Source organism: Buceros rhinoceros, unplaced genomic scaffold, assembly GCF_000710305.1.
Source record: "Buceros rhinoceros silvestris isolate BGI_N320 unplaced genomic scaffold, ASM71030v1 scaffold2454, whole genome shotgun sequence".
Taxonomy (NCBI): Eukaryota; Metazoa; Chordata; class Aves; order Bucerotiformes; family Bucerotidae; genus Buceros; species Buceros rhinoceros.
In genome coordinates this window covers 48,888-58,946 of record NW_010409835.1, presented here as the reverse complement: position 1 = coordinate 58,946, position 10,059 = coordinate 48,888, and the positions used below count along the sequence as shown (strand labels likewise).

Genomic DNA, 10,059 nt, shown 5'->3' with positions numbered 1-10,059 from the left:
TTGTTTTTTTTTTTTTTTTTTTTTTTTGCTAGCCAAGTGTTTTCCAGCATCTGTGGTATCTTTCTCCTGCTTGCTCCCTCATAACTTCCAGACATGGGAATTAGTTTTTGTTGTGGGAATGCCTTAATAAAATAAATTAGCCTCTGAGGAAATTCAAAATTACATGAAGAATGTAACATGCCAGTTATGAAAACTTCCCTGACTCCTTTCCAGAGACAAAATAATAAACTTCCTGATGCCTACATAGCCTGCCCAAATCAGTCAACAGACACCACCTATAGCAAGATCTAAAATCACCATTTCCAAGAACCCCAGAGTAGACAGATGGCATTAAATATTTTTGCACTAGCTTTCTGTATAGTAGAAGTGAACACATTTCTGACTGTTCTGGTGAACCTAATTCTGCGTTACATTGTGGAAAGCCTATTACCTAACATCCTGGCTTTTGTTGAGGCTTCTCCAGCTGCTATCCCTTCAAAGCATGAGAGAGCAAGGCCAGCTGATGAAGTGCTGTTAAATATAAGAAATAAATGTAGGATAGAGAGTTGTTTATAAGTAAAGATGAGGTTTGTAGCACTGATCTTATAGCATCGCGTTCAAGTCTTTTAATCCAGAAACAGTATTTGAGCATACTCAAGAAAATATTTTAAAAATCAAATCTGTATCTGTAGTTCCCATTTTTTAAAATGTAAACATTTTTTTTTAGCCAAAACCAACTGGTGTATTAGGTACAGTAAACAAACCATTATCTGCAACTGGAAGGAGACCGTATATTAGAACTACAGGATCAGAGACTGGAAGCAATATCAGTGTAAACTCTGAGCTGAGCTCTTCTGCAGGAAACAGATCAAGGTACAGGAGTTTGAAATTTCTTCCATTAGCTCTTTACTTAATGTTTTCCAGTATGCTTGAATGTTTTAGGACAGGAGATGATTTAGTGTCTATGTGTTTGAAGAGTCTTTGTTTTGTCCAGTTTTAAAAAATATAGTAGTCCTCTATGAGTAAAATCTTTGCTTTTTGTTTTGTTTTGGGGTTTGGGTTGGTTTTTTTGGTTTTTTTTTTTTTTTTTTTTTTTTTTTTTTTTTTTTTTTTTTTTTTTTTTTTTTTTTTTTTTTTTTTTTTTTTCAGTTGACAAAAACCCAGTACAGTGTTTCAGTGTGGCCTGCTTGTAATTATACATAATTCAACAGAAGAGACACTATACTGTCTGAAATTTTGGTGGTTGATATTCATAATGTTTTTACATCAGAAAATACATTAATTGAATAGACCAGCCATAATTAATACTAAACAGATTTTGCAACTCATACATTTTTGATGTATAAATTAGTATTGAGCCTGATTGGTAACAAGAAATATTTTTGATGTAGATTGAAATATTCTGACCAATTTAAGATTAAGAACAATTAAAAAGACCTTGCTGAAGAGGACCAGTATCTCAGTTGAAAGATGCAACATATAATTCTAATATTCAATCTTTCTTCTAGTAAGTGTTATTTTTATGTGGATCCAGAGTTTTTATATTTTTCATAAATCTGGAGAAACCATTTACACTTTCACATTTTAAGATTGTTTAATTTGTTCTGAAATTGATTAACTGGCTAAGAGAAAGGGTTAAAGGAAGTAGAGAAAGCCAGCTCTATTCGCTACATTTCATAAGGCAAAGCAAAGTATAACTCAGTTCAGAATTTGTTCTCTAAGTGTGCCTGATATATGCTGTAATAGTCTTGATTTTATTAATTACTGTTATTTTGTTTTTAAAAGTATTGTATGTTTGTGTAAGTTAACTGGAAGTTTGAGTGTTGCTGGTCTTTATTTTTCTTCACTACCTTTGCCAATACCAGCTTTTTCTATTTGGAAAAGGATGGCCTCATGTAGAGTATTGGGCTTTTAAATAACTGCAGACAGCTTTCTTCATCTTCATATTTTGGTTTTATTTTATCTTCAATTATGCTACCAGGGAACAAAGTTCAGATATATCAGAAACTGGGGTCAGTGAAAATGATGAAAATCCTGTGCGGATTATTTCAGTCACACCAGCAAAGACAGAACCTGTGAAAAACAAGGTAGGTCTGGGTATTTTATGGACTGTATGTATCTTATAATGAGCTTGGCATTGGGGGTTTATTCAGTACACATCACTGCAGGTAGTCTCTGAGGAACTGATAACGTCCTATTTAATTTCATGTAGTTATGTCACTTTTCTATCCCAAGAGAAGACCCCTTATTTTCAAAAGTACTTTTTATTTTTATCCAGAGTAATTAATAGAGCTCATGTGCTCAGAAATAGCACAGGCAAATGGGAAGGGACTTTGTTCTTTTTCTAAAATTCCAGAAGATTCCCAGCTTTATTCTTTGTTTTCTGGTATACGTAACAGTAAGGCTGTGGTTCAGCATCAAGGTTGACAGGTGTAGCTTTAACTGAAGATATTGCCAGGAAAATTTTAAGAGAACCTTTTGCATGAAATGAACGTCTAACTTTTGAATTGTGTCACAACTAAAATACTACTTAAAGTTTGAGTATTTTTAATACTCTCCTCCCCGCCTTCCATTAGAGAGAGATGATCATGCCCAAACCATAATGATTTTTTAACTTACACAATTGCATGAAGTTTAACAAAGGTAAATGTGAAGTCCTGGATCTGGGATAGATTAAATTCAAGCAACAGTAAAACAAGCTGGGATCCACTTGGCTGGGCTGTAGGTTGGCTGAGAAGGAGCTGGAGGATCACCCCAGTGGACAACCAGCAGAGTATGAGTCTGCAGTGTGCCTTGGCAGCAGTGAGGGCAGGGTGGGTCCTGGGCTGCATCAGCAAGAGTATAGCCAGCAGGTTGAGGGATGTGGTTATTCCACCCTATTTGGCCTTTATTAGGCCACACCTGGAATACTGTGTCCTCCCTGGTTCAACACAGATACTGAAAAGCTGGAGAGAATTTTGCAGAGTGCCACCAAGATGATAAAGGCTTGGAGAAGCTGTCAGGTGAAGAAAGGTTGGAAGTGTTGGATTTCTGGCAACCTAGTGAACAGAGGCCTTGGGGGGTGGGAAGACCTGATCAGTCTTTCAATATCTAAAAGGGATTTATGGAGAAGATGGAAGTATTCTCTTCTCAAGGCTGCATAGTGACAAGACAAAAGGCTACAGATAGACATTGCTTCAGGGGAAATTCCATCTGAAAGCAAGTTAAAAAAAAAAAATCTACATTGTGAGGAAAATTAAACACTGTAATAGGTCGCCCAGAAAAGTGGTAGAATGTCACTGTTCACAGCTTGGCTTGTCAAAGGCCTTGGAGAACCCCTGAGGCCCTGCTTTCACCAAAAGGTTTGACCAGATGATTTCCAGAGGTCACTTCCAACCTAGATGATTCTGTGATTGTAAAATCAGAATAGATTTTTGTAATAATGTAGAGATTCACAGAATCATTTTGGTTGGAAGAGACCTTTAACATCATTGAGTCCAACCTGGCACCTCCAGGTCACCACTAAGCCATGTCCCTTGGCACCACATCTACAGGTGCTTCAAATACCGCCAGGGATAACCACTTCCCTGGGCAGCCTGTTCCAATGCTTGACAGCCCTTTATGTAAAGAATTTTTTCCTAATACCCAGCCTAAACCTCCCCTGGCACAACTTGAGGCCATTTCGTCTCATCCTATCGCTTGTTACTTGGGAGAACAGACTGACCCCCACCCCTCTACAACCTCCTTTCAGGCAGATAAGATCTCCCCTGAGTCTCCTTTTCTCCAGGCTAAACTACCCCAGGTCCCTCGCCATGACTCATAGGACATGTTCTCCAGGCCCTTCACCAGCCTTGTTGCCTTTCTCTGAACTTGCTCCAGCACCTCAATGTCCTTCTTGAAATGAGGGGCCCAAAACTGAAAGGGTTTCTTTTGTTCCTCAGTTCTCTCCTCTCAGTTGGCAAAGAGGCAATAAAGGGAGCTTGTCCAGCAGAACCGTCATGTGAGGAGCTGAGATGAGATCATTAGTCTTCCTGTAATTTCACCATTCAAACAACTAAACGATACAGTGGGTGCAGATATTAACATTACAAACAGCATAGAAAATACTTTTGCAAGGTTAATGTCCGAAATCCTGCTCAGTAAAACTTTTTACTAGATGCAAAGACGACATGATGTGTTGCTGTAAGAACACTTACTGTTTTATAAACTCATGTTTCTATTGGAAGGAGATAACAATTTGAGTTTGTCTTTGGGAATGTTTTTTTCCTTCACATTAATTATTTCCATTTTCTAGGAGATCAATTCTGATCAGGCTACACAAGGAAACAGCACTGAACGTGGGAAAAAAAGAACAGCAACAGCATCTGGAACTGAGAACATCCATCAAAAACCAGAAGAGAAAAATGTGGATGAAACAGGACCATCACTCGCAGCAAAAACCAGGAGAGGGCGTCCAACCAAACCTGAACCTCAGGGTACCACTGCAAAAAATGAGGAAACAAATAAACCACCTGTCAGGGGAAGGAAAAGGGCAGCAGTCAGTCAAGAAAGTCCAGGGGGTTTAGAGGCAGGTAATGCCAAAGCACCAAAACAGCAAGACGCAGCAAAAAAGCCAGCAGCAGCACAGAGACAAATTGATCTACAAAGGTAAAAATAAATAAATAGTAAAATACTGTGGGTGGGATGGGCCTTTCCTGTCTCACGGCAGACCCTGAATTTACAGTTATAACAGATTTAGCATACTCAGATGGTGCAGTTAAACCACAATGATTTATAAACCCCGTGGTCCAACATACATTGTGTCGTGTTCTGTTTTTCAGAGTATGCACCAGGGCAACTGAAATTGGAGAAATGTAATTGTTTGGTCAGAACAGGATATTCTAACCTGTTTTCGTAAAAAAAAAAAAAAAAAAAAAAAAAAAAAAAAAAAAAAAATTTTTTTTGGCTGTTGTATTGTTGGATCCCGATTCCCCTTACTAGCATTGCCTTGTAAAAGAACCAAGACTCGAGGTTGCTTCAGTGCCTTCATTAATGCCGGGCACACAGGAATTCACGTGCTCTCCTCTGCCTCAGTTCATTGATAACAAAGGCTGGAAAACTGACCATCTTTAATGAATGGAACAAATTGTAATTCGGACTGTAATTTTTTTCTGATGTTTTGGGATCGTGCTTGTTTAATATTAACAATATTTTAATATATATTTTAAGTAAACCAAAAGCGGAATTTGGAACAGTGTAAACTAACAAAGCAGCTCTTGGATGACAATTTATTTTTCTATACTTTAGTGTTTAAATGTGTCCAATATAAGCAAACCACAAACGCGCATAAAGTGAGACGTGTTTAGCTGAATGTGATACAATACTAATTTTAACGCAAAAGTGTCCAAAGTTGTAGAGAGGATAAGGTCAGCAAACCAGTGTGCTGGAAGAAATACACAAACTAATCTAATTGGAACGGTTTCTTTCAAGAGATTTTGTAAATTGAATGTATCACAGAGAACCTCTATCAGAAAGAATTACCTTTTCCTCTCACAGCAAGGTTCATACACCAGTAAATTGTTCGGTCTTACAAGGGAGTGATATTTGTGTACTGCTTTGCAATGCTGCTTTTATACATCAAATTTCTGTCAAGTTTTCATAACAAATTGCACTGACCATTGCCTTTAGTAAGCAACTTGTATGAGATAGCTGCTTTAAAATATGTAATACCTCAGTGTTTCTTGGGAAAAATACCAAACCATTGTTAACGTTTTTCAGAAGCCAGGTGCTTGGAAGTGATGGGGATTCACTGTTGGAGATAGACTCAAGTCCAGAATATTCCCAAAATGCAATGGATCTTTTTAAGGCCTGTGGGAGCAGCCAGGAAGATGCTGAGGATACAGAGATAGCAGAGGGAGGCTTCCTTAAGGTGTAGCAGGCATCTTATATAGGACACTTCTGTGTTTGTAGCTTCTACAGTAAGGAATCAAAGACGTTTGTCTGTCTTCTGAAAAAATGTATGTAAAAATAGCTGTGTCTGATCAGGATTTTCTGCTTTTTAGTAGACATGTACAAGTTACTGTAAATATTTGAAAAATGTGTGAAGTAGTGCTTGTTCTTAAATAAGACAGACTGGTTTTATAAACCAATTAATTAGAACAAGTTACCATTCTCTTCTCTGATTCCAGTGACAGCTACAGATAAATGTATTTCTATTTATGCTGGAAAAACATTACTCAGTTATGAAATAACATAGTCAACTTGTGTATTTCCAGGTTTGTCAGGGAGTTGTGCTATACAGTAAGAAAGTTCAGATATATTCAATTAATTTTGTAAATCATTGAGAAGATACAAGATGGAGTTGGAAGAATTACAGTATAAAGAGTATAAAAGCTGAAATGTGAATGAGATAGGTGGGATTTTGATTCAGAATTGTTAGTAATTTCCACGTCCTTACAATTAACTTTTATTTCCTTTTCTCCCTCCAAAAAGGTAAAAAGAAAGCTTGCTCAAAAAGGGAGGAAATGAAGGCCAAATAAAGGCATGCTCCAAGCTTCTGCAAAAACTAGGATTCAGAAATTTCCTGTACAGGAACCGAAATTACTTCAAAACACACAGCTTTCAGCTCTGAAACCAGAAGGAAAACTATGCTTCCCTTTCACATGAAATTAATCCTTCTCAATGGAAATGTAAAGCAGAAACTCTTGAGAAAGAGGCTAAAAGCATCTGTACTTATTTCCCCAGAGACTTTTTTTATGAAAAGTCAATAATTAAGCAAATTGCTTAACACTTGGTTCCAGTTCCTGCATTCTGGAGTTTAAAAGTGTATTTACACCATTAATTTTCATGCTGCATTTTTTTTAAAAGACGGTCAGAGGAGGTCCTTACACTGACATTGAAAATTCATGGTCCTAGAGCCAGGTATTCCCATGTTTCACAAAAGTAGAAGTCTACTGAATGGATTCTAAACAAGACTAGAGGAAAAAAAAAAAATCACACAAAATTTTTTTGCTTTACTTTTGGAGACTGTTTTATGTATAATTCTTTCTGCCTGCCTACTTTTCTGCAAAAATAAGATGTACAGATTTCAGTTCCCTGCTATGAAAAGTCATGTGGTGGCAATTTTATAAATGTTGCTTTCTGATTTTTATCAGAGTGGGAAAGTAATCACTTAAAATTATTATTAATTCGCAAGTAGACATTTCATTTTTTAATTTTCCCCTCCATTTTAGTTTAATATAATTTGCAATAAATGTACATATTGATGTTTGTTTTATAAAAACATATATCACTTTTAAGTGTTTTTACTCCTGCGGTTCTGTTGGAATATTCTAAATTTCTAAAGGAGTAAAGACAGTCCAGCATTTGATTTTATAATGTTTGTCACCAGATTTTTATTATTGATGTAAAGAAAAAAAAAAAATCAATTTTTAAAAATAGTTGGACTTTGGCAGCTTTGTAAGGAAAGTTGGAAATGTTTAGGATTGCTCTCAATTTTAAGCATTGTGCTGATTGGAAGTAAGTCTGTTTTGCATTTTGTCTTCCTGTCCAGGCTCATTTTTTAATGTTTATTTTAGAAGATTGTTGCATCAATATTATGTTTCCTGGCATTGTTCAGCATAGATACAGTGTACACTTTTATGTACACATGATCATATTTAAGTTTGTTGCATAAAATAAACGCTTCTAGGTGTCACGTGGCGGTCTTTTTTTTTTTTTAATTTTTTTTTCTTCACAGAAAACTACTTCCTATATCTGTGCCTGGTCTTGGATATTCACAGAAACACGGTACTGAGCAAAGAAGTTGTAATGCAGACAGGTTGTTTAAGAGACAGGACTTCAAAGTGAAGTTACAGTGCTTTATTTTGTAAAGTTGTCTGGGAAGAAGGGGTTGGTCTGCAGAGCGACAGTGAACAGTTCGCGTTGTTTCCTGGTGCCTCAGCTGCCTCGTTCTCTTCTGCAAATTGTCTTGAAGTCCCGTGACTCACTGTGGAAGAGCTGGACACTGCTGACATTAGTTAGGGATTACTTGCTCCCGTAAAATGGGTTGGGCGCAGATATGTGCTCTTGAACAATGACCAGGTCTCTTTTACCAAGAGTTTAACTGGGGGTGCAATTATTTTTCCTCTGCAACAGAGAAAATCAGACTCTCTTCAGGAAGCAGTATATGGAACTCTTGTCCTAAAGCAATCTGTGATACTTTGACTTGAAGGATTTGAAGTGCTTTTGACAGAGTGAGACTAGGAGATTTTAAAAGCATGTAATTACACATCCATCAGGGTTTTGATTCCTAAAACTGAAATAATTTCACAAGATGGATTTACTGATGATAAATGCAGGAGGGTTTTTAGTGCTCTGGTCAGATACTTCTCTCATGCAAAAGTTACAGTATTTTGGTTTAAACCAATTCTAAAATGTTTTTGTTAGGTGCTACCTGAAAAAGAAATCCTAAAATAAGCTCTCTTTTAGCACTGAGCTCTGGTACCTAGTGGTGTGCCTCTAGCAATGACTGGAAATCTGGACCTGACAAATATTGCAGATATTCGGAGTTGTTTCTAAAAGCTTTGATTTTTGTGAAGTGGATAATAGGGGAGTTCTGGTCACTTTTAAATCAGTTCAAATGTCAAGTTATTCAAGGAATCATCATAAGATAATTTCGGTTAGAAGGGGTTTGGAGGTTCCGTGCCATGCTCAGAGCAGGGGTTTTAGTTGTCTTTCTACAAACAGAATTATGAAGAGTTTCTTTCTTCTGAGTGTTTTTAAGGGGACATTTGAGTTACTTCTGTGTGTTGATTATCAGCATGGTCAAAAGAAAATCAGTACATTGATGCAGCAAGTGATGCTGGGTGTAATTGGCAGCGTACACACTATAGGAAAGGTCTACTGGTGGCACACTGGTTTCTTCCCAGAACTTGCCCCCGACAAGGCTACATACAGAATTCTTCTACCTGCCCCCCACTATTCCCTCACCAAAGTCCGAAGAGCACCCATGGGACTGTCAGAGTTGCCTGCTCTGTAAGAACAGTATCCCCTAAGGCCAGGGGTGTTACAGCAGTCTCGACCCTGATAGCAAGTAGTAAAATCTGTTTAAAGAGTAATTAGTATAAAGCTGCAGAACTGAAGGCAAATTATTCCAGAGAAAGAGGTGGGGGGTTGTACTTGGCCATATAAGAGGTTTTAGGTATTTTACATAAGAATGAGAATTCTCTCATTGAAATGTGAAAACCGATGCTGAGTTTCTTCACTTGTTAATGTGCGATAAAGAATAAAAGGAAGCCAAATAAAACCCCATTTTTATGGCTTTTAGCCAGTGTAGGATCTGGAGGTGCTGAGCTTTCACGTTCAGTTACATGATTAGAGATAAGTTCTCATCACCTTTAAGTTCCCATCTTCATAAAAGTGCAGCTTTGTTTCTTAGCAGACACACATTTATTTCTGTTTGTGTCCTCCAGTGCCTGGATTGCAGAGCGTTCCTAACAGGAAGGCTGTTCTGAGAACACTCTTGGTAATGTACTAAATAAAACCTCTACTACTCAACAAAATTAAATCTGAATAGTCGTTTCAGACAAAATAATTATATTTTCTAGAGCAATCTTAAACAGGAAAATTGATACGCGTTACAGATCTTTTCTGTGCGTGCCGACAAGCCTTTAAATTTTAGAACTGATAAATTACAAATCCTTATCCTAAAAAGTACTTCCAGCCACTTCAGATACTGAGCACATGTTGTTGGACCAAGTTCAGTGTCAGACTGGCTCTTGAGTTTCACAGCTGATGGGGCTGTCACAGCTGAACTGTCTTCTCTGAAGATCCAAAACCCAAACATTTGCAATACGCAGGAAATTTGCTTCTTCAGGAACTCCTCCATGTGGCTCCTCATCTGCCTGCCTGTGTGCTGCTGTTACATTTATCAGCAGTAATAGTAATAACTTGATTTAGGGCACGGAAATCAAGTCCCAGATCGGTGCTCAAGGAGATAGCCCAAACGGACGAAGCTGGACTGTGAAGCTGTCTTGCCGGCCAGGCTGCAGGTGTGCACAGCTGGTGACCGAGCATTCGTCACAGAGTGGCTGGTCTCAGCCCACGGAATTGTATCTCGGTGCAGGAACAGGTTTGTGTAGG

General features: G+C 37.7%; 1 protein-coding gene across 2 annotated transcripts in view; it reads left to right on the top strand.

Annotated features, from left to right (window-relative positions):
* Window positions 1-4,609, top strand: part of PDS5A (PDS5, regulator of cohesion maintenance, homolog A (S. cerevisiae)) — a 49,498-nt gene extending 44,889 nt beyond the window's left edge. Inside the window, exons 28-30 of one of the 2 annotated variants that reach the window (XM_010135352.1) lie at window positions 707-852; window positions 1,970-2,066; window positions 4,253-4,609. In XM_010135352.1, coding sequence (XP_010133654.1) covers window positions 707-852; window positions 1,970-2,066; window positions 4,253-4,609 — 600 coding nt within the window. Of the gene's footprint in view, window positions 1-706; window positions 853-1,960; window positions 2,067-4,252 lie in introns of both variants that reach the window. The other variant, XM_010135351.1, reaches the window with a different exon arrangement.
* The last annotated feature ends 5,450 nt before the right edge of the window (window positions 4,610-10,059 follow it).